Source organism: Pygocentrus nattereri, chromosome 10 (assembly GCF_015220715.1).
Source record: "Pygocentrus nattereri isolate fPygNat1 chromosome 10, fPygNat1.pri, whole genome shotgun sequence".
Lineage (NCBI taxonomy): Eukaryota > Metazoa > Chordata > Actinopteri > Characiformes > Serrasalmidae > Pygocentrus > Pygocentrus nattereri.
Genome location: NC_051220.1, coordinates 18,580,767 through 18,606,075, shown reverse-complemented (window position 1 = coordinate 18,606,075; position 25,309 = coordinate 18,580,767). Strand labels below are relative to the sequence as shown.

Here is a 25,309-nt window from a genome sequence, read left to right as displayed (position 1 = left end):
TGTAACGTTGCGACTAAGGCCTTGTTCAGATAGGCCGGGCAGTTATTTAATGTGTTTTTTCCATCATTCAGGATGCGGCAGATCATGATGTCAGAATGTGTGACAACAAAGTCAGTAGTGCATATTTACATATTACAGCTTAAACAGTAATATGTAGAGAGAAGCTTTTAACAGACATTTAGAACATTTTTTACTTTGCCTGCTGTATTTTTCAGCTTCTTTAAAATATTTGAATTTAAAGTCTGTCTCTGACTGTTACTGCTAAAGCCTGCAGCTTGTTAGCAGTCTGGTGACCAAATCAGCCTGTGTTGTTGTCTTCGGTTTTTGCTGTGGTTAATATAGAGTAAAAATGCTGTTGGGAAATACAGCATGATCAAATTTTGCTTCTACCTGGTCAGCAGAGCCATTATTATGGCAACCAAGGTGGATCAGTGGGCAAATGCTGCTACAGCCTACCCAAATTGGATATTCCAAAAATGTTGGATTTGATCTGCCTGTCTGAGCAAGGCCTAAACCTCCCAAGGGGACAATTGGGACCCAGTCCATATGTCCCCCGGACAATCAGGTTTGTATGCACAGCTTCATCAAAAATGTATAATAGATAAAATACATCTTAATTGTACCATGCTGATGTTTGTTGCACTTTATTGTGGTCAGAATTAAATGGCTGGTATTCAAACCACTCTGTTCTTACTAAAAAGTTATTTTGATGAATACCTTTGTGTGCATTTAAATACCCCATTCCAAATTTGATGCCTGCAACCCATTAAAAAAAGTGGGACAAGAGCATTTTTACCACTGCATTACACCACCTTTCCTGCTAACAACACCTAATGAATGCTTGGGGACTAACTACATTGACTGATCCAGCTTTGAAACCAGACTTTTTTGTCATTCTTCAGTTAGCCTTTAGCGGTCCAACTGTATGGGGCCTTTGTCATATTTTGCGCTTTGGTGATTCATCTGTGAAATTACCAAGAGGCACCCATTAGCTTTATGTGTCTACTACAAAGTTTCATAGCAATAACAAAAACTTTCCTGTAGGGTTTGGCTGTAACATCTGAGCTTTGCTTGCACCTGTGTGTCTGGCAGTGGCACCCAGTCGTACGTACTATTGATTGAGCCTCTCTGCCTGTGCCTATTGGGTTTGTTTCCATGTCAATAAATTCTCGTTGCAGGTTTTCTGAGAAAGTGCAAGGGGTGGCAGAGAGAGGAGCACAGAACAGAGGTAAGAAAATCTATATTAACCAAACCTCTCTGTCTTACCCAGGTAGTGAGCAGTAGAAGTGAAACAGATGCGATTGCTAATAACAAGGCATAAAAAATCAAAGAGGGAAATTGACTTTTTTTTTATTATGTTCCATTTGCGAAATCTTTCAGTTACTGATGTTTTCTGTGGTGTAGAAAAGGTCTTAATAGTTTTTATATTTTGGAGGAAGCTGTTTATCTGAAATACTTAAAGGGGCTGTGGGGTTCATAGTGTAAGAATGAATTAATTATTATTGAATTGTTAATAATTTGCTTGATCCACTCAATTTACAGGCGGCAGAAATGGCAGAAAAGGACATTTAAGATCTTCACCAGCAGAATCTCGAGGTAGGCAAATTTTATTACGTTTGTAAATAATAAAGCTGTTCAGTTTTAACCCATGAATACTGTTTTTAACTGCTTTCTGCTTCCCTATCTCACTTAATCTATATGCCTTATTGCAGTGTAGGCCTCTATTTAAACCTGATGCTTTTTAATACAATATTAAAGTAATATTGTCCTCCAGTTGTTCCCCAGACTTCACAGTCAGCAATACTTGGGGGTTCCTAATGAAGCTTTTAATGCTTTTTAATGAACTGCGGTGTTGAATAACAGGTAAAAACAAAATGGAAGAGCATGGATAATACTTGCTTTCTTATCCACTTATAACTTAGGCACTTCTGCATAAAACATTGACTAGATTTATAAAACTGTAAAATCCCTTACTTTTAACGTTTCTAAAATATAAAACATCTGAAACTGAATTTTCTACAATGAGGCCGAATGCGTTAAATCCTTCACTGTCATTTTATTTTGAAGGTAACCCAGTTCGACAGCGTGATAAAAGAGGAAAGAATGTTCCTGTAGTTGGTAGCAAAGCGAAAGGAAAGGATCGTCTGACAGGCAGAGCCAGGAGGTGAGAGGATACTGCAAAGGACATGGCAAAAGACATTCTAACATACTTCAGCCTTGGACTGCTTTCTTATTGTTTAGTGATGCCAATATGGACCATTCTACTATCTTCAGACTTTAGATTTTTATTTACAGGGATTATGTTATGCTCTGTTTACATGCAAGGCATTAACAGAGATGGTAATAAGCTAAATAGATACGAAATCATGAATTATAGGGTACTTACTATTGGGAGGTGGTTGTCTCAAACCCAAATTTCAACTTGTGGGGAAAAAAATTAAAGGTTTTTTTAAAAATCTTTTTTATTTATTTTAAAGTGTGTAATAGAACTTGGCTTGTTAAAAAAAAATACCCATGTTTTCATGCGGAGTCTTATTTTAGCCACACCCCTGCATTTTAGAGCAGGAAGTGAGACTGCATCCCTGTCCCTCATGGCCACATGGTGAGCAATTAGATATGATTGTTTTGAGTAAATGAGTCTGAGAATCAGTGTGTAATATTTAGAATGGTCACTACAGAAACAGATTTTCTGCAATTAAGCCAACATTTCTGTGTTTCAATGAAAAATTTTATGATTGTATGTGTACATTTGTTCAAAGCTGTGTTTGCTAGTCATGTACTGGCTAGCGTTTTTGTGATCTGCTCAAAATGAGCTAAAATTATTATTTATTACTACTGGTAAGCATAAGGAATTTTGTCTAAAATCCAAGTCAGTGTTTTTAACTCTTACAACTTTGACTTTGAACAAGTTTGGTAATCCATACAATTGTGAGATATTTGTATTTTCTTTGTATGGAAATTTTGAGGAGAAAGCTAATTCATTTCAAAATGTATCCACATTTCTAAATTTCATGATCTTTGCATACCTTAAGGTTGTTCACTTGAAACCTGTAATGGTTTATGTTAAAGTGGAGTTCCACTGATTTTTCAGTATTACAACATAATGCAGTATTTGAGATGTTATCAAGGTCATTCAGTGATTTGTGAAAAATATTATTGTAGAGAAATTTACCAACTCTGATTTCTTTGCAGTGGTGTTAATGTTTTACTGTACAAAATGACTAGTGAACATGTGGTAGAGGGTTTTTTATTTGTAAGATTATTAAAGAGAGATAGTGGTAAATCCAAAAAAGTTCTCAGGCATTAGGCAGCATATCTAGAACAGTTTCATGTAATAACTTTATGTGAGGGAGCATTCAGAGGCATTAAACTTGTATGGTTCCACCACTGTAAGCAATTCAGACTCCTTAAGTTTTTCTAGAGTGGCACATCTCAAATAAAACTACTCTGAATTAATATGTAATGTATAACCATTTAATCATGGACAAATTTTGAAAAACAAAAAATATAGAATTTCTCAGTTTCCCCACACTGGCAAGTAACTTGACATGTTCTTAGATTTGTATAACAAGACCTTCAAATGAGGCGTATACTTTGTGTTGTGTGACCGAAGCTAGCTAACCTGATATATTTTGCAAAAGTAGCTTCAGAAAATGTGTTTTTTGTTCCTTGAAGGTCAATCCAGAGACATTTCCAGATGTTTCAAAACATATCATTTACTACCAAATCCATTTTTAACTATATCTTCCTATGATCTTACAAGAACCAACTCACATTTAGCCTACAGCACTTTACTCCTCACACTGAAGTTATAAGCAGTGTCCTTCTCAAGGCACAACACGAGGCAGCCCAGTCCAATACAGTTTCACATAAAGAGAGGTTGGAAAATATTTAAATAAAATTAACTATGACCATTTTTGGTACACAAAACCACACAAAAAGATCAATACAAATTTTTATTTTTCTTATTTCAGATGGGATACTAAGATGGAAGAGGAGCAGTTACAGGTAAGTTTTGGGCTGAAAGGAAAATAAATTAGGATGTCCTTTTTGTCAGTGTTCCCAAGGAGTTTAATAAATAACATTTTGATGAGTTTTCATCATGTTGGCTACATCTGCTACAGTCATCTCAGCTCTAGCTGGTCACACCACGTAACAGTTGTATTAGTCATAATGCAATGTGGTCGATTTGGAATTAAAATCAATTTTAGGCTTGAAGAATTTTGTTATATAGCCCATGCAGCAGTGTTAATCACTTACAGATCAGTTTAATAGCATTAAGTGGTCTACACTGTAGACTGGGGGTTCAATCCCCCACCAAGGCAAGCACCCTACACTATACCAGTAAGAGTCCTTGGGCAAGACTCCTAACACCACCTTGGCCTACCTGTGTAAAATAATCAAATTGTAAGTCGCTCTTGATAAGAGCGTCTGCCAAATTCCATAAATGTAAGTGTAAATGGTCTAACTGTACACTTATGGTCACTTGCATAAAGCGCTTCAAGTGGATTTTGGCCTTAAATTGTCCCTTTTTCTTAAGTGAACTCCATAACCTCCATAAAGTGGAAAGTACTTAAGTTTTTGGCAGTTGTAAAATTTAAATAATAAAAAAAAGTTTACAGCATTTTAAATTTAAATGTATCCCTTATGCAAGTGGCTACTAGTGACCAAGGTAAACCAAAAAGTGTGCTTTATTGCCTCATGCTGAATTTCTCATTGAGGCCCACTTGTGATGGACAATTCTAAACACTCTGATCTCTTATGAGCCAAATCTGCAGGCATGCCCAGACACTAGCTTAGAAGAGTTTTTGGAGGAGCTGGATGCGCTTTGTGAACCTGAGGCTGACAGCAACACTCCAGACATGGAGACCCAGGATGGACTCAGGATGGATGCCTCTGAAGATACAAAAGCAGGGAGTCAACATAATCCTACAGAGTCAAACACAGAGACATCTGGCTCTAAAAGCACTGAGAAGAAGGTCCGTTTTTCAGAAGACCTCATTCAGGGAGCTTCCGAGAAGAACACTGGCACAACTGAGACCAAGGCTAGTTCTTTAAAGAACACATCACAGAATACAAGATCAGCTGGAGAAGAGGATGCACACCAAGCCTTGGAGCACAACCAGGATGGCATCAGTAATAACCAAGAAAAAGAGGTCACAGGCATGCTTCCCACAGATGTCCAAACCAAATGGCCAGGTCAGGAAGATGTGCAGGAGAATGTTAAAGAACGTCCAGAGCCCCTGGAAGGCTTCCTTGAGAGTGAAGCAAAAGAAGCATCCTGTTACAGCCTCAATTCCCAAAACAGCAGTAATGCCACTGAACAGGAACTACTTTACCCTGTGGAACACATGAAGAGTAGCACTACCAGAAGCACTGGTAGGACATAATTCATGTTCAGCTATAGTCTCTGAGAGTCTGATAAAAATGTGGCCTTTGGAGTATAGTCGTTCCTTTATCATTGACGCAGTGGATTACTCGTCAGATTTATTTAAGGTTCCTTTTAAAAATTATTCTATTGCGAGGTATCGTAAAACAATGGGTCAGGCAGCACATAATGTACTTTTAACCATTTAATGTAATAAGATTCTGATTCGGTGAGTCTCTCTAGAATGTAACGTTTCACATCAAACTAATCTGAATGCCTTTGTTTACATCTTAACAATTTAGCTATGCAAAACTTTTGAATATTCTCCTTCAACTGACAAAGTGGTAGAGATATAAGATGATACATCTTTTACTCCATGTATCTTCTCCAAATATCGTATGAGAAGCCAATCAGGTTTGTTCAAAATGTCTACACCCATGACTACATTGCTGAGTAAAAACAGACTTTAGCAAACTGTTTAGTATCATCTTGTACACAAAGGAGGGTAGCTAAAGCCATACTCAAGTAACTCACTCAACTTCAATGAAAAAATGAGCAAGTAAAACTTAAATTTTATCACAGTTGTAAAGGCACAGTCTCAAATCGGGAAAAAAGCCTGTTTCATTCAGAGGAGAGTTGCTTGATAATAATGTAAAAAGGTGTTTTGACTGTTTTATCAAAAGAACTCATAGAAAAATTATTTAAAAAACAAGAAAAATGCAAGATATAGGTTATATATCTGAGGAAAGCTACTACCCACCTCTACGTTGAAGGCTAATAAAGCTGATTATATGGCCACTGCCAGCAGTGAGACACACTATCCGATATATAGGTATGTGAACACCCCACCCAATTACTGATTTCAGTTGTTTCAGCCATACCCATTGTGAAAAGGCAAATATAATCAAGAATAGCCATGCAGTCTCTATAGACAAACTTTGTCAGTAGAATTGTCTTACTGAAGTGAATTTAAACATGGCACTGTGACAGGATGCCACCTTCCCCTTGAGTCAGTTTGTAAAAGATCTGCCCTGGTCAACTATTAGAGCTATTATTGTGAAATGGAAGTGTCTAGGAGCAACAGCAGGTCAGCCATGAAGCAGTAGACCACCTAAACTCACAGAGCAGGGACACCAAGGGCTGAAGTGTGCAGGGCATAAAAATCACCCATCATCTGTTGCATTACTAACTACACAGTTCCAAGTTGCTTCTGGAAGCAACATTAGTGGAAGAATGTGCAGTGTGAATTGAAGTGTGTCAATAGCTTCTTGAAATGAGTTTCCATGGCTGAGCAGCAAAACACACGCCTAAGGTCACTAAGCACAATGGCAAGTGTCAGAAGGAGTGGTGTAAAGCATGATGTCACTGAACTCTGAAGCAGTGTAAAAGTATTCTCTGGAGAGAGTAATCATTCTCTCTTTTGACTGAAAGGGCACAGATTCCCACAGAGACTCTCCAAAATCTTGTGTAAAGCCTTCCCAGAAGAGTTGAGGCTGTTATAGATGCAATGCCTAAAGTTTTGGGATGGGATTTCCAACAAACTCAAATAGGTTGATGGTCAGGTGTCCACATATGGACATTTAGTGTACATAACCGATTAGGGTTCCTCAAACTATAATCTGAAATAAGGTCATCTGCAATCTCTCTTTTACAGAAGAACTGATAGACTCCAGCCTCTCTGTCTTGAGTTTGGAATCTGGAGACCCTCTTCCTGACCACAGCACTAGCACTGATAAGGTAAGAACAGGTTTAAAATGGATCTTTCATAATATAAAAACAGATAGATAAAACTGTAGATGCTCTACAGTATTGATGTGCACATCTTAGACAGTAGTATCTCCTTGAGCTTGCATCACTGACTTGAATTGACCCTTCTATTGTGGAGAAGGTGTTGCGTGTATAAGAGCAAGTTGGTCATTTTATTTCAGTGAGCCATGAAGAGGCTGGATTACTGATGCCCTGGTTGCATGCTGATGAGAATTAGTTCTTTGACTTGCAAATTTAAAGTGGCTCAGCCTTGTGTGGCTGAGCAGCTCACTGAAGCTCCATTAGAGGGTTCAAGTGATTCAGCAAGAGGTTTAGAAGTGGCACTGTGCGTGTTCAGAGGCCCACTTCTTTACACACAAAAAAGTCTCTGTTCCACCAGGATCACGTTTTATGCACCATGGACCTAAAACCACCAGGAGATGCCTAATGATGGTTTCAAGAAAATTCACATTTTAATTTAGCTACCTTCAAGTTGTGTAGACTGTACATGCATCTATTGTGTGAATCTTTATTTTGTATAATAAATATAAAGACATAATTCATGATACTGACATATATAAGCATGCAAGTTCCATTGAACTTCACCAGAAGCCCGGAGAGGCCTAAAGGCTGCATGGCATGCTGCTGAGTACAACTGAGGAATGTGATTGCATATTTTGGAGATGCTATAGGACCTTGCATACACAGAATGTTCACATACAGTGCTGTGCAAAAGTCAGAGACCTCCCTTCATCTATTTAATTTCCAGTCAAAACAGTCATTAAGTACAAATGCTTAAATTTTCAGGACATGTTTCTGAGAGATTAGAGATAACCCACTTGTACAAGAAGGGAGCCAAAGGTCAAAGGAAAATATGTGAAATACAGGAGTTTCTGAAACTGGAATTTTAAAAAATGATTAAATGATTTAGAGAAAATGCAGCTCCCAACAACCATGCCAGACCTGGAAGACCACTAAAACTGACACCATCACTGAAATAATATATAAAGCTCTCATCTTTGCTGTGAGAAGACAACTCAACTCTGTGGGTCTGAAAGGATGTGTAGCTGTGAGGAAGAGACCAAAAAATAAAATGAGCAAATCAAAGAAGCTGCTGGTGTTTTCAAACCAAAAGACTGACCCCCACCCTTCCCGAGGCCAGATCGCAACATCACTGAATGTGTTTGGGATTACTTGGATCGTGAGAAGCAAAAAATATAACCGACTTCTAAGACTGAACTTTGGATGTGTGGAAAAACATCTGTGCAGATTTCTTTAAAAAAAGCACTCAAAGCAATTCACCTAAAAAGAATGGAAGCTGTAATGAAGAAAAAGAGTGGACACACTAAATACTATAAAACATATTGTATTTAGTTGTTGAGGCCTCTGTGTGATGTTCTGTTAAAATGTTTTCTGCTTTTTTGCCCAGATGCTGAAAGGTTGATAACTTGTACTTAATGGCTGTTTTGAGTGGAAGTTAAATAAATGAAAGTGTGGTCTCTGAATTTTGCCCTGTATCTGTTTTAAGAATTATTGTGTGTAATGACCACTTTGCATAATAGACAAATGAACATTTCAGTGCTGTCCCTGAATGTCCATTGTTATTCATCATTTGAACACGGTGGCTGTCCTTCACATTGTGTAAAAAATTCATGATGAATGGACAGAAATGCTCCAAAATCACTTGGAATAAAACCTCTTTACATTAGTTTACATTAAAAGTATACATATACTATGTTAATTTTGAATTACTTTAGGGTGGCCAACTAAGGCTTATAATAAAAGAAATGCAAGTAATCTTATCCTGATCTATGTATGAAACAAAGTAAAATAAGGATTGGGAGTGCAATTAAAAATATAATTTTAAAGGTAACAGTTTTTAGTAGTATTTTTTTAGTACTTTAGTTTACTTTAGTTAATTTAGTATAATATCAGAAATGCACATATAATGTAATGAGGCTGTTACACAGGCTGTTAACATCGATTGTGGCTGGAGAAGAGGGCCTGGTTGGGAAATAGGGAGAGAATGGGAGGGGAAATAGTGATCCTGAGGGAGAAGTGGGAGCGAGAGCACACAACTCTAAAAGCGAGGAGCATTCGAAGATAAACGATAAGATTAAGGAAAATGGTCAAGAAGAGCCTTGTTCTAATGTTCTGATGTCTCTTGACTGTTTATGACTGTACAGATTTTCATTCTTCACTGAGAGTCAAAAGTAATGTAATGTCAGTAGCTTTGGGGACTCGTGGGGGAAAAGGGCTCTTCTGTTGTTACAAGCTTGACATCATAACGGTAGAAGAACCCTTTTTAGTGCTATATAGAACCATTTTCAAGAAAATTCTACATACAAACTTATCCAACACATTCTCTCCATCAGTCTGAAGGACCACTTAACCATGCAAAGAACCATTTAAGCATGAAATGGTCTTTGTAGAACTCCCTTTACTAAAGAACCCTTGAAGAACCATCTGTACTGTAGGTCATGCTGCCTGTGTGAAGCTTTGAAATGTGAACTAACATTCAGTTCTCTTTCCTTCTTCCCCATCCAGGCTAGAGAGAACGGCAAAATAGTTTAGATGGGGCCTTTCTTCACATTCACACCTGGATCGAGACTTAAGACTGAAGTTTGGCTGTTTTTGTTTTTTTCATCTGTAAGAATGGCTCTGTGTGGAACTAACACAAAATTAGCACAATGATTGCTTTTACCTACTGTATTTAACTCCTTTTGCTAACTCATAGGTCATCGGGGTAACTTGAAACTTGTGTTTTGACTGAGAAACATAGATGAGAACAGGTGACAAAAGAGATAGAGAGGTATCTGTTGGTAGCCTTTAGGTAGCTTGAAACGATTCTTTAATCCTTTCTGAGGTAGATCTACTTTTGATTTACTCTCTTGTATGTGACTACAGTCTAAATGTCTAAACTTCTACATCAGCCTGGGTTTTGTGGTTTGATGGATTTGAAAGGAAATTAGGCTAAAAGCACTAAACAGCATATTGAATGTCTAACTTAAGTGTCATTTAATGGAGCTTCTTGACAACTACGTATATGCAATTGAAGGAGGAAATTCTACACCGCACAAAATAATACGCTTACAAATTGGCAGTCAGTTTAACACGTCCACTCTACACACGGTTGCGCCGATACACATACATCAGAAATATCAGTCATTTGATACCGTATGGAAGCCTCCTTTTTTTCCATTAGAGACTCTATTTATTTTTGTAAGCACATGTTTTCAGACTTGAGGGAGTGGGGTTTTAGAGCGACAACAGTTGAAGCAATGTTTACTGCTTTATGGTATGTTTATAAGCACTTTATTTTGTATGAATGTCAACGATCAGAAATGTTCCAGTTGTTGAATTTTCATTTGATAAATACTGTATGTTGAGATAAAAAACCCCTTTAAGACTGAACACTTTTGACAGCTAACATTTTTGTCCAGAATTGAGTTGCTTCAGCGAAATCTTGTTCAATTGTGAAAGATAATGATATGCTTTTTGTAATTGCACATATTCTGAAATGGGCCTGGAACGATACGCTTGATACACTTTATCCAATACTTGTTTTAATATAGAGCTACATAAAGGTGAGCGATATGGCAATAATGTAATATCATGATACTTTAAGAGGTTTTCGCAATATACCGTATGTTACAATTCACAAATATGAGTTCTTTATAGAACCATTTCATGACTATGAAAAAGCAAAACTTGTGCTTAGTGGCTGGTTTGACTAAAAATTACATAAATGTTCAATTTAATAAATGTAATGTTTTCACAGTACAATATGATGAGCAGTAAAAAAATTGTCAAATTTAAAAAAACACTTAACAAAAAAAACTTGCATTCATAGTTTTTAACAGTATTTTTTAAATGTGGCACTAATTTGTTTCACATACTGTGCTGCACTAAATCCAATTAAACAGGACTAACATGAAAACATGAAGTTGGTCAGGATTGTTAAGCACTGACATTATCTATGATAAGCTCAGAAAAGCCGTGACATTGTGACATAATTTGTCACAGTAACGATGAATATTGTCATATTGCCATTTTTCACCTACACTTTTAAAAAAGATGGTTCTTCAAAGATTCTTTTAGTAAAAGGAATGGCTCTATTTACAGCCATGACTTCTGTATATAAAAATTTCATGCTTAAATGGTTCTTTACGTGGCAAAATAGTTCTTCAAATTGATGGAGAACGTCTTGTGCTTGGTTCTATATAGCACCAAAAAGGTGATGTCAATTCATAACAGAACCCTTTTTGTGCTAAATAGAACCATGCACAAGACGTTCTCCACCAATCTGAAAAACCGTTTTACCATGCAAAGAAAGGTTTGGAATGGTTAAATGGAGAACTCATGGCTGTAAATAGAACCATTCCCTTTACTATAGAACCCTTCAAGAGCCACACAAGAGTGTAAATGTATCTGAATAGTAAAACTGGGCTAGCCTGAATGAAGAACATCGAGTACATCACCTTCAGTTTCTCATTTCATAGTATAAGCTCTGATATGGGTTCTCCGCCACTAGACTTCACTACAACAGTATATTGTTACAGGCCTATTCTGACCATTTCAGTGTTAGTAAATCAATATTAGTACAGATTTTAACTTGCATATTGAATAAAAATAATTTATCAGTATTTGAGCATGTAGTAAGTGGGTAATTTAATATTTAGTTTATTTGTTTGTTTGTTTTTTTATCTTGCTATAATTAATATTTACATTGCCACTGTTGCTTTGTGTCCATCAAGGTTTGAAATAAACTTTGTGTACTGCATATTAAAGAGACTTTGGCTGACATTTCTGTACTTGTCATTCATTAGTATTTATTACAACATCATTTTGTTTGCTTCTTTATACATTGTTATTCTACCTCTTTAAACCGGACAAAACACGCTGTGAAAGGCTACACCACTCAAAATATACCTTCACAAACAATTCTGCTATTTATCTCTTGCATTTTCTACAACATAAGTAGAACAGTGAAAAGGTGTTTAAGAAGAATTTCATATTTTTAGCTAAAGCAGATCCAGATGTGCTTAAAAATGGTGCGGCCAACAAGGGTAGGGAAATAATGGAATGCAAGTATTCGGAATACAGAAATGAATGTATTCATGTATTCAGCCCAGCATGTTTTGTAAAGGCAGTATTTAGTGTACAATTTTTTTTTTACATTTAACTTTTACAAAAGGATACGTTCAGTATACAGTTATTAATCTCAGTATTACTAAACTCCTTTGAGGACTGATGGAACTGAACTGTCTCCTCAGTACTGGACATGTTCACGGGCGATACGCTGGACTCATGTATGCGCCTCGTTAGATGCATATCATTAAATTAAAATCACATAGTGACACTTTAAGACTGCAACAAACGACTAATTTGACAGTCGAACAATCGTTCGATTGCTGGAACGATTAATCGGATTATGAATTTTATTAGCTTTTAAATTTAGCCAGATGTTTTATGCTTTTCCTAACCAACAATAAAGAGAATAAAGACCAGGAATCTACATTTAAACTGTGAATGTAAACAGTTTAATGAGAGTCTGTGCTCTGTGCACTCTGCTGTCGGGCTAAACTCTGCTGCAAAGAAATTCTACGGTATCACCGCGAAGGGAAAATGACGAACGTTCGCGGAAACTCGTCCTCTATGAAGAGTTAAATCTGACTGCCTCTGTGTAAACATTTCACCCATCCATTTTCTAAGCCCCTAGCTCTAAACCGTTGGCGAGCTGAGCTGAGCGTCCGCGGAGAGCAGAGGCCTGTTAGTAGTCGCTCTCCTGTGTCCTCGGCGTTAAGGCGACAACGCGGTGTTTAAACTGTAAGCGTTATCTGGAAAGTGGACAGGCTCGCTGTGAATAATAGGTACTTGCTCCTCTGGTTCAGCTCCATTAGCGAGCATTAGCATTACCAGAGAACAGCATTTCGACATAGACGTTACGGCTCGGCTCAAAACATGAAGTAGGACTGAATTTAACATTAGCGTTAGCTAACTAGCTCGCTAACGCAACTATCGCCGCGTCCCAAACTACACACTTCTGTACTTCATATACTACACTAATGTGAGTGCACTTCTAATGGTACAACGCTACGCGTTTGGTTCGGTTTGGGACGCGGCGTGTCTCACCGAGTCTTCATCCGACAAATTTTCTCTTCAGATGCTCCAGCATGGAGGATGTGCTCCGTGCCAGTCGAGCTCGGCTTCACAAACAGCACAACTACGACCTATTTTCTGAGTTTAACTCCACACTTCTGAGGATTTTGTTCTTGAGGTTGCCATTGCGCTGTTGTTGACTCTCCAGTGAGCGCTAATGTCAAAACTTTCCAAGTGAGCGCGAGAAAGACGCGTACTGACGTCACCAACTAATCGACTATGGAATTAGTCGCCAGCTAATTTGCTCTTTGATTTTAGTGGACTAAGTCGAATAATCGTCGCACCCCTACCCACTTTATCGCCATATTTGCAAGATTTAGTTGTTTGATGAGGTGAATTGTTTGCTTAGACAGCTGGGGGATAATGGGGCCAACAGTGGACTGAAAATATTGAGAATTTTTAAATAATTTAAATAATAATTTAAATAATTACATTTTTCATTGAATTATCAGCAGAAGAATTAGTTGAAGAAAACTACAGTCACCCAGTAACAGCAGTGTTAAAAGTAGGAGAAAAAGTTTTTCCCCGTGTGCCCTATGTATTCTGCATGTATTCTGAATAAGTTATCTTTGTATTGTAAAGGAATATGCTGCTGAATACTTTTAGGGCAGTGTATTTGGTCTTCAGCCATCAAAACTTTTTCAAAGTATTCTGCCCAACCCTGTATGCAGTGCTGTTCAAACTTATCACTGTATATTTGTGTGTTTGACAGTGTGGTCACATTTTATTTATTGTCGTTTGACCTGATATGCTGTGAAGCTTACATGCATTGCCTCACTGTGTGGACTACAGTGGCTATAAAAAGCCTGCCATCACATCAGTAACTGCAGCTCCTGCAGTCTTAACAGCAGCAATAATGTACGCAATACTGCAGATTTCTCTATATTGTTTTAAATTATCAAAGTGTTTATTCTTTTATATAAATGGCTGCAACTGTAACAACTGCAATTTCCCCCTGGGATCAATAAAGGAATCTGATTCTGAATCTGAATCTGAATGCAGGCATTGTGAACGAGCAGAGAGGTCCAGAGTGGTTAGCAGAGAGTAGCTGCCTTATAGATCGGGGGTGAGAACAGATGGAGCGAGAAGAGAAGGTGAAAATGACATGAGTCTATGTATTTCTTGTTAAATGGCTTTAGTTAAACGTAGGGCATCATATGCTTTCAAAGAGGGGCTATAAGACAATTTATTATCTTATTATTATTTATTATTTATGCTAATTCTTTGGTGTTACGAAGCTGAAGACACCAGCTTCTTGTTCGAATTTACCTGTTCCATCTTAAATGGTGCAGCAGGTACATTCTGGCGTTTCAGGCGTCGGCACTGCTGGACTATTTAAGGTGTAATGAGAAAGTTAGCTAGCCAGCTACCGAGACATTAGCATAATTTTAGCGATTTGTTTAATGCTTGTTATGAAGAAAATGACCATGATACGTTGAAATGACATTAAACTAAAATAATACAATGGTTATCATAATTTTTTAATGAAGAAAATACTTACGTTTGTAGGTTTCTTTGGTCGCTCATGCAGCCATCTTAACGGTTTTTGTTTTTTCTCATATCACACTGTTTGGAGTGTGTCTCTGAAAAACCTCCATTTAGAGGACCATGTAGCCATAATACTTCACCCTACCCCTCTATCTCAACAAAAATTGGGACACCCTAACCCAAAAAGTATTTCCAAAAGTATTCACTCACCCATCCAAATAATTGAATTCAGATGTTCCAATCACTTCCATGGCCACAGGTGTATAAAACCAAGCATGCAGACTGCTTCTACAAACATTTGTGAAAGAATTGGTCGCTCTCAGGAGCTCAGTGAATTCCAGCATGGTACTGTGATAGTCCAGTAGTGAAATTTCCTCACTACTAAAGTGCCACCACTGGACTCTAGAGCAGTAGAGATGTGTTCTCTGGAGTGACGAATCACCATTCTCCGTCTGGCAATCTGATGGATGAGTCTGGGTTTAGCAGTCACCAGGAGAGCGGTACTTGTCTGAGTGCATTGGTGGAGGGGGTATAATAGTGTGGAGTTGTTTTTCAGGAGTTTGGCTCGGCCCCTTAGTTCCAGTGAAAGGAACTCTTAATGCTTCAGCAGACCAAGAGATTTTGGACAATTTTGTGCTCCCAACTTTGTGGGAACAGTTTGGGGATGGCCCCTTCTTGTTCCAACATGACTGTGCACCAGTGCACAAAGCAAGGTCTATAAAGACATGGATGAGCTAGTTTGTTGTGGAAGAGCTTGACTGGCCTGCACAGAGTCCTGATCTCAACCTGACAGAACACCGCTGGGATGAATTAGAGCGGAGACTGCGAGCCAGGCCTTCTCATCCAACATCAGTGGCTGACCCCACAAAAGCGCTTCTGGAAGAATGGCCAAAAATTCCCATAAACACATTCCTAAACCTTGTGGAAAGCCTTCCCAGAAGAGTTGAAGCTGTTATAACTGCAAAGGGTGGGCCGACATCATATTAAACCTTATGGATTAAGAATGGGCTGTTATTCAGGTTCATATGTGTGTGAAGGCAGACGACAGAATACTTTGGAAATACAGTGTATGTTACCTGTCTGACATTTTTGTGCAAAATAATACCAATTTTTTTTTTATTTACAGCTACTTGATCATTGCCAACATTAAATATAGCAACTCAGAGGATGTGTAGATTCACTGATCATTTTAGACAATAAACAAAATGGCTATGTGTTGTAAACATTGTCCCTGATTCCTGTCAGGCCCACTGCAAATAAAACAGCCTGCTTCTCTACAATGAACCATTTCCTGTGAAACCATTCTGAATGACTGTTTACACCTGAGTGTTTCAGTTACGCAGAAATGTTGAAGAATGTGTGAAATTCCCTTTAAATAATTGCATAATTTCTCTTTTACTCTCCTCCATTTCTTCTGTCTTCTCACACTGCAGAACAATAGAAGTTCGAGGAAGGAATCAGATAATAAATCAATTCCCGACTTTACCAGCATATTTACTCAAAGATGAATCTTGTGTCTCTTAGATATTGTAAAACGGCCACTCATTTGTAAGCGTGAGGTAATGAATGAGAAGAGAAGTGGTTGCTATGAAATGAGAATGCACCAGAGAGAAAGATCACAGCGCATCGCTTAATGTATTCCTGAGTAAATAAAACCCGGACACAAAGATGTTTTTGAAAAACGGATGCCTGCTGCCTAGCGCTGGCTGCGTTAAGGGAGCCTTCATTAGGGATTAGTCTCTTATTAATCTTGAATCAGCCCTCCCCCAGGCCTGTTGCTCTGGAAATGGCTCCCTGCGCCTCCTGAACAGCGCATTCCCTTCTGTTACTCTTTTAATTACGTTTTCCAACAGGCCCTCTCTGGGGCAGGCGGGTCCTGTTGGGGGACTCCATGCAGCTCTGTGTTCCACAGCAAGGGCCCCAGGTCACATGACTGGGTACATGTTGGGTAAGGATGAAGGTGTCACTTTGATCTCTGTCTCAGTTTATATTCTCACACTATACAGTATGTGTTTTTAGTGTATAGTATGGTTAATATAGACCATGCTACCAAATTCATTCAGCCTCCGTAAAAAAGAAAATCGATTCATACAAAACCTTAAAATACTTACTTTACTTTTAATGTAAGTCAATGGAACCAGACTTCTTTACAAGTAATTGTGGGCTGTTTCTGTTGGTCCATTCTTTTCAAATGATAAAAAACAAAACAAAAATGGAGATTTAAGATTTTCTTCTGACAGCAGCGACATGTGTTCTGGATGCTTGTATGCTGGTCAACTGGCATGACCTCGCCAAGTGACCAGCTTAACCAGCTAAACTAGACCAGCATGAAATGCATACTGGTGTGTGCTGTTTTTCAGCAGGGTTTGGTATTCTAGCTAATTTTGAGCATAACCTTAAAAGCACTAGACAGTACAGGACTAGCAAACACAGCTTTGAACAACTGTACACACATAAAATCATAATATTCTTGTTATATTTCTCATTACAACACAAAAAGGTTAGAGAAATGCAGAAACAATTCTCAGCATTACACAGTGATTTTCAGTTTTTGAAACAAATTTACTTCAAAACAATGAGACCTAACCACTCACCATGTGGCCATGAGGGAAAGGGATGCTGTCTCACTTCCTGCTTTGATCTACGTCTGAACTAATCTGGTAGAATGATCCATATATATGTGATATGACTGTACCATTCAGTAGCTCCTCTCATTGTCTTTTGGAACACACATAAATAGACTCTACACAAACAATTGGCAATTGGAAAAATTAAATGTTTAGAGGATTTGTGTTGGTGATCTTACCTGGTTTTAAAATCTTCAAACTACTGCGCTTTGGATTGGAATGTTCAAAGCAGCATATTGGAATTTATTGCTTTGCTGATTCAGCACTTGCTTCCCTCTGAAGGTCTCTCATTTCATATTATCCTCATAGGTTTTGGGTTGGTATATTTATAGATCTATTATGCCTGATTTGAATTTTTTTTCAATGATTTGCATTGATTAATTATTAATGTAATGGAAAGCATCCATACTGTTTGTTGGTAACAGTGTCTTACATTAACCAGTGTTTAATGACAAACTTCTCATTTTACACCTGATTAAGTCTATCAAGGCTTCAGGAGCTCAAAATTAGAATTAAGTGAAAATTATTTGATCTACAATAAAACTGGAATCTGCACACGCAGAACAGCTTAGGAATCAGTTAGTTGTCCAGTATCTTTTCAGTCATTTAGTCAAACCCTTTTGTTGCAGTTTAATAATCATATTATTGTCAATTTCCTTTGATATACAATAACATGTATAACATGCAATTTTCACATTCATTTTTGCAAAGTTATTAGTGTTGCTTCCAAGCATTTAGCCTGAACTGTCTGAGGATAGATTGACATACAGTCCTGAAAGAATTGCATGGTTGTCGGCTGAGGCTCTATTTCAGGGCAATCCCACTGATTTTTTAACATTTCTACATAATTACATGGTTAAGATGTAAACAGAGTTTAATGCCTCCAAAAGCTCCCTCAGAGAAAGCTGTTACATGAAATGGTTATGAATATGCTGCCTGATGCCTGACACATCATTTTATGAAAATATTTACATTTTTATCCTCATTTTTACACAAAGGTATTTCAAAGTCAAAATAGTCCCCAAAAGCAAATTTAAAAACTCAGAAGATTAGTCATTTGACATAAAGCCACTTTGACAGACTTTGCTTACATCTTAATGATTGATTTAAAAAGGAGTGGAATTCCCCTTTAAACATATGCAGGTAATAAATATGGACCAGCGAATGTCAAGATTGCTTTGGTTTTAATCTCTGACTGAAAGCAACTGCCAGATATTCAGTGGAAGTTAGAGGCTTCTCCATATGAGGGATTCTTTCTCCTTCATATCTAATTTTGTCCTTTGTCACCAAGTACTATTACATGACCAATAAGTGCAGCAGAATACAAACTAGAATGGTATGCTGATTACTATTTTTAGAATTAATACCATATGGAAATCTGATATATGGTAATATATGGGTTTCAAAAAAATGACACATTAGCATACTGCTTACATCTCCATTTTTGACATTTTTCAGTTTTTGATATAATTTGAAGATGCCTGTTGTTTTTTTTTACATCATGTGTAATTTCATGATGAATGGACCGAAAGAAACAACCCCCCCCCCAAAAAAAAACATCTGGTTTCATTGTCTTACATTAAAAGTAAAGCAGGTTTTTTCTTCTCCTTTAAAGTTACTACTGTGGAGATTTGAGGTTTTGTTCTGACAACAGCAATATGCAGATTTCCCTTATGTCTAACTTACATTAGTCAAATATGGACATACATGTGACAGATATGTCAGCTTATTTTCAAATATGGGAGATATATTTTAGTCACTTATTTGTATATGTACATTTATTTATTTATTTATTTGGGTGGGTCGCGCGGTCACCTCACAGCAAGAATGGCCTGGGTTCAGGTCCCAAGCCAGGCGTCCAGGGTCCTTCCTGTGTGGAGTTTGCGTGTTCTTCCTGTGTCTGTGTGGGTTTCCTATGGTTGCACCAGTTTCCTCCCACAATCCAAAGACATGCAGTCAGGCTGATTGGACACTCTAAATTGCCCCTACTTGTGAATGTGTGAGTAACTGTATGTGTCTGTGTGCATTGTGATGGACTGGCGACCTGTCCAGGGTGTTTCCTGGCTTCCACTCAGTGACTGCTGGGAAAGGCTCCAGCACCCTCGGATAGTCACCAGTACCCCCCCAGTAAGTGTTGATCAGAGGTGGACGAAGTACAAAAATCATGTACTTGAGTTAAAGTAGAGATACCCAAGGTAAAATATTACTCCAGTAAAAGTAGAAGTCCTTACTCTAGACCTCAACTTGAGTAAAAGTACAGACTGGCTTCAAATGTACTTAAGTATCGAAAGTAAAAGTACTAAAAGATTAATTATGACTAATGTCCTGTTATCATTTTTATAACAAGACTCGCTTCATGAACTCATTTTAGGTGAAAATCCTCCAGTGTCTCTCTTGGTAAACCAGTCTTTTAATAGAATGTCATTAATTAGTGACGCTGACGTCTATTAAAATGATCATAAGCACAAAACACTGAAGGCAAACAGTTTCCATCAGGGAGAACCGAGTGGCTCTAAAATCACTTTTACAAACAAGCAAAGTTTCAGTTTAAGATTACTTTATAAATTTGTTACAAGTTGAATAAAAACTGGCTTTAAACTCAGGATCACAAATAAGTGTTCCTTTACTATATTAATCTGTAGGTCTCTGTTCATAAACATAAACTAACCGAAACTAATTTACTATAAAATGAAAGTGTTTGTATGAATTCAGAAAAAAAGAAACACGTCAGTCACGTCTGCATATGTGTACATATTTCTATATTGTGCTCTATTTTCACAAAGTTAGGTTAGTTCCATCATTTAGGGACATATGTGCTCCCAAATTTTTACGCTGCAGCACTGACGTTGAACCGTGTGCTGCACTGAGTTGGTATGACCAACAGGTCAAAACAAGCTCAGAACAAAGTGACCGCTGTACCCTGATTGGTGTTCTTGCTTTCCACTTCTTTTGTTTTGACATGTTACGTTTTTATACACACAAAAACCAAAAGGATCAAAATGTAGTGGAGTAAAAAGTCAGATATTTGACTCTGAAATGTAGTGCAGTGAAAGTAAAAAGTTGCCCAAAATGGAAATACTTAAGTAAAGTACAGATACATGAAAAAACTACAAAGTACAGTAACGAATTACATTTACTTAGTTACTGTCCACCACTGTTATAGACAGTGTGGGTGTGTGTGTTTCTATGTGAATGGTATATATTACTCATATCTGCTAGCTTCCTGTTATATTTATAAGTATTTTTTTATTGCATATGTGTTGCTGGTGTTTACTTTTTTTGCTTTAAAAATCTTTGTAGTATTTTATAATGTGAATATGTTTTTAATAATAAGTTTTTTATGTATATTTTATCAAATATGTACACATATATATCATATGGGAGTATGCTTGTTAAGAAGCTAGCCTCAACTGAATCAGTATTTTTGCTCATGTTTTCCCTCTTTATTCAATATATGAGTCTGTGAGTGGAGAGCAGTGCAATACCTCATTTTCTCTCAGTAAAGGAGTTAGCTATAATTAACAAGCAAGGTGAGTTTAGCCAAATTTAAGGCTTTAGGAATAAAATGACAAAAAGCTGGCTGCCTCTCCAGTAGGTGGAAAATAAGCTTGGACTAAAACTCAAACTGTAAACTTGACTGGTTCCCCTTAGGATCAGTTCATGTGCAGCGGAAAAACAGCCAATTTGGCAAGTAAATGAAAGCACTCGGCAAGTGTTTCTGATAAACTGGATGGTGAATGTATAGTATTAAGCACTAATATAAAACTTATATATAGAGTACATATGAAATGTCTTCGTTTAGTGCACAAAGATTAAAGAGGAGATTATTACATAGAGCATTACTCACATTACCAAATATTTGCACCTTCTACCGCCAAGGTTTTAGAAAAGTGTCTTCCATCTGTGTTTAAAGATCCTCAGTTTAATGCCTCCATTCACTCCACATTAAATCCTCTATAAAACTGCCTACATGGATGATGAAGCCAGAAATTTGCAGAGGCCTCTCTGCCGCAGAGCTCGCTGCACTTTTTAATATATCTTGGAGCTTTTTGCTGCAGTATGTTCTAAAATGGCCCCCAAGTCTCTTGACGCATAGCACATTATATCAACTGCACCTGGGTCCTGCTCCGACACCGTGAACTCACACAGAGTGCAGAGCTGCTCCTGTACTTCAGACAGCCTGTCATCATTTCTGCTGGCGGTTTGGCTGAGACTCATGGTTGTGTGTGTTGGGGGAGGGTATGTGTGTGGCTGCACTTTTAAGCATCCCCCACTGGCCACATTTCTCTCTCTACTGCTCATTCGAATCTTCTAACCTTAGGTCTCTGAAGCTGAACGGTTCACTATAACACTGGCCCCTGACTGATATTTCCTGTTTAGTGTACTGTATCTTACACTGTAAAGTATTTCTATAGTTTCTACCATTATGTACTCATTATGTATCATATTATGGCTGTTTAAGCCAATATGATACACTATGGCCAAAAGTGTGTGGACACCCCTCCTAATGGTTGTTTCAGCCACACCCATAGCTAACAGTGTAAATCAAGCACATAGCCATGCAATCTCCATAGACAAAGATTGGCAGTAGAATGGGTCGTACCGAAGAGATCAGTGACTTTAAATAGCCGTGCCACCATTGCCATATTTCTGCCCTGCCGCTCGAGTATTACTGTAACAATACTGTAATAATACATCAAAGCATACAGTGCCATCAGCTTTACTGTAAAACAAGGCACCAGAAGTACTTTTAAGAAGGATCATTGTCTTCATGACTATTTCATTTGGTCTCTCGGGTTCCATTATTTAAATGTTATAAGAGATAGCTGAGGTAATGTCACGTAACATAGCTAACAGCATGTAACTTAAAAGTATTTAAGACACATTTAAACAGCAATTTTAAAACAATTTTTAACACTTTCATTTCCTAATATCTGTGTTCATACATATATATATATATATATATATATATATATATATATATATATAGATATATATATATAGATATATATAGATATATTCAGAAATGAGGATATGATGATATCCTATTTATCAGGGGTGCACAACTCTAGTCCTGGAAGGCTGATGTCCAGCACTGTTTGGTAGTTTCCCTACTCAAACACACCCACTAAATCTGGCAATTGACAGTTGACTCAGGTAAATCCCAAAATGCTGGACACCACCCTCCAAGACTGGAGTTGTGCATTCCTGCTATGCATAATGAGTTCTTGTAAAAATACAGTTTTGCTACATTTATAAATACAGTACAATATGTCATTGTTGTAAATAAACATGATGGTATGAGCACTGTAAAATTTACAGTATGTAAAATAAGGATTTAATGATATGCAAATTTATATCTTGTCATTTTGGCATCACACTTTTTTTTTGTCAATTCCCAAAATGTTTTTTTCCACTGTTGTCTCTAAAAACAGCAGCTATAAACAACAGCCAAACAGAGGTGGACTCTACAGCAGAATAGAGATGGACTCTACAGCAGAACAGAGATTGACTCTACAGCCGAACAAAGATAGACTCTACAACCAAATAGAGTTGGAATCACTTAGCGGATACTGACACTGCAGAGTTTTTTTTTTAACTAAAATATAGATAATTAACCTTTAATAATTATTAATTATTCCTACTATAATTATTTGTAGGAAAAAATCATATCTCATTACACCATGCTTTCGTTAGCACAAATGCCGACATTTTAAGGGTTGAACTATGATTTACATCAAAACAGGGAGAACATTAAAATGTGCAGGGGTGCTGTAAACCTTGGTCTAGTAGAATACGTCATTATCATTAGGCCAAATGTGAATAGGAGGGTAATGAGAGGAGGCACAGTGATGAGAATGTGCTGTTTCATCAGTGGCAACAATGTCCACAGGGACTCTGCCCAATACAGTATGTCAGTTCAGACACACTTAGTCTCCTGATAAACGTTCTGCACTTGATTAATCTTGTCTCATTGTGTTTTCCCAGCACTCTCTATTCTAGGTTACCTGTTTTAACCATGTTAATGCTAATTCAGCCCATGCAGAACTGACAGAGCTTTACAGACATCATCTGAATCACTTCAACGTGGTGGCTCTGGATTTCAGTTTTCTTTCTTCGTCAGAGGGCAGATTGACAGACTGAATGAAAGAAGCCCCCTGAGACTCCTTGTTTACAATAAGCAGCTGTCTCCATGGTTACTGTATACCATACATAAGGGCTGAGTAAACCACGCAGGATGTTTTGACTGAATTATTTACTCTTATTTAAGAATGTGCGCACACACATGCAGGCTTTATCCTCTTCTCTCTTCCTCTCTCTGTTTCTCTTTCCCTTCCATCCTTTCTGTTTGCTTCTCCTCTCTCCACAGTCTTTCTTTCTCTCCCTCTGCTCTTTTTCTCTGTCTCCCTCTATTCTCTGTTTCTCCACATCTTTGTGTTTCTCCCTCACTCTCCTTCTAAACTCTCACTCTCTCATTCCTTCTGTCTCTATTCTCTCACCTTCAACTCTCCCTCTCTTCTTTCCCTCTCACTCTCTTTCCTTCTCCTCTCTTCTCTTGCCTTCTATTTTCCCTGTCCCTCTCTTCTGTTTCTCTCCCTCTCTTCTTTCTTCTGTTTCTCTCCCTCTCCTCTTTCTCTTGTTTCTCCCCTCTCTTCTTTCTCTTCTGTTTCTCTCCCTCTCTTCTTTCTCTTGTTTCTCTCCCTCTTCTTTCTCTCTTCTGTTTCTCTCCCTCTCTTCTTTCTCTTGTTTCTCTCCCTCTCCTCTTTCTCTTGTTCCTCCCCTCTCTTCTTTCTCTTCTGTTTCTCTCCCTCTCTTCTTTCTCTTGTTTCTCTCCCTCTTCTTTCTCTCTTTTGTTTCTCTCCCTCTCTTCTTTCTCTTGTTTCTCTCCCTCTTCTTTCTCTCTTCTGTTTCTCTCCCTCTGTTCCTTCTCTCTTGTTTCTCTCCCTCTTCTTTCTCTTCTGTTTCTCTCCCTCTCTTCTTGCTTTCTTCTGTTTCTCTCTCATTTCTTTTTCTCTTTTCCTGTCCTGCTCTTCTCCCTCTGTCTGCCCATCTCTCTATTTCCATCTATTCTCTCCCTCTTTTCTCTCCTTCTCTTCCCTCCTTCTTCTTTCTTTTTCTTCTCTGTCCATACCCATCTCCATTTCTGTTTCTCACTCTGCTTCTCTCTGTCTCTCTCTATCCTTATCTTCTTTCTCTCCCTGTCCCTTTCGTCTGTTTCTTTTCCTCTTGATCTGTTTCTTTCTCTCTCTCTATCGTCTCACTCTCTACCTCTCGATCCATTTCTCTCTCTCTCCTCTGTATATCAGTGCGTATGATGAAGAGAGCTGTAAATAGAGCAGTAGCTGGATTGTGTAATGCACTTCTCTGTTCCTGTGTTTAACTTCACAGCACTCAATCGATAACCCTCCAAGGGCTAGAGAGAGAGAGACAGAGAGAGAGGGAGAGAGAGAATTGGCTAGAAATGACTCAGAAGATGAACGAGCTCTCAACACTGCGTCCTGATAGAGGCCCATAAACACTGCGCTCCATTACCACGCACGCAGGGACGTACAGTCCCACAGATTTGAGGGGGATGACCGAAAAAGGTCCAGCAATAAAACACTTAAGAAAAGCATCTATCTTGAACGCCCAAATTTAGACATTCTGTGTAATTCCTGCAGATTAAACATCTCAGGCAAACGCCTTTTATTATTTACAGACACTTTTACACAGAGCAGGCAGCCTGTCTTAAGTTGGGTCATTTATATAGACTTCAGTGATAATACCTGACGCCTCTGTCTTAACCCTTCACAAGGCCAGGTTGAGGTTGATTATATAACATTACATAACCCTAAAAGGTTTCTCCTCGTAAATATCCGCCCACTATATTTTTATCCAGTAGACTTTTCACTCACATTCAAAGACACTCAGTGACTCC

At 38.0% G+C, this 25,309-nt stretch overlaps 1 protein-coding gene across 5 annotated transcripts in view; it reads left to right on the top strand.

Annotated features, from left to right (window-relative positions):
- The window catches only part of ccdc9b (coiled-coil domain containing 9B), a 39,027-nt gene extending 28,173 nt beyond the window's left edge, over positions 1 to 10,854 (top strand). For 4 of the 5 annotated variants that reach the window (XM_017703237.2, XM_037542077.1, XM_017703239.2 and 1 more), the window contains 7 exons: positions 1,179 to 1,228; positions 1,543 to 1,596; positions 2,068 to 2,164; positions 3,975 to 4,008; positions 4,767 to 5,379; positions 7,023 to 7,105; positions 9,662 to 10,854. In XM_017703237.2, coding sequence (XP_017558726.1) covers positions 1,179 to 1,228; positions 1,543 to 1,596; positions 2,068 to 2,164; positions 3,975 to 4,008; positions 4,767 to 5,379; positions 7,023 to 7,105; positions 9,662 to 9,688 — 958 coding nt within the window. In that variant the 3' untranslated portion in view covers positions 9,689 to 10,854. The remainder of the gene's footprint in view (positions 1 to 1,178; positions 1,229 to 1,542; positions 1,597 to 2,067; positions 2,165 to 3,974; positions 4,009 to 4,766; positions 5,380 to 7,022; positions 7,106 to 9,661) is intronic. The other variant, XM_017703238.2, reaches the window with a different exon arrangement.
- The last annotated feature ends 14,455 nt before the right edge of the window (positions 10,855 to 25,309 follow it).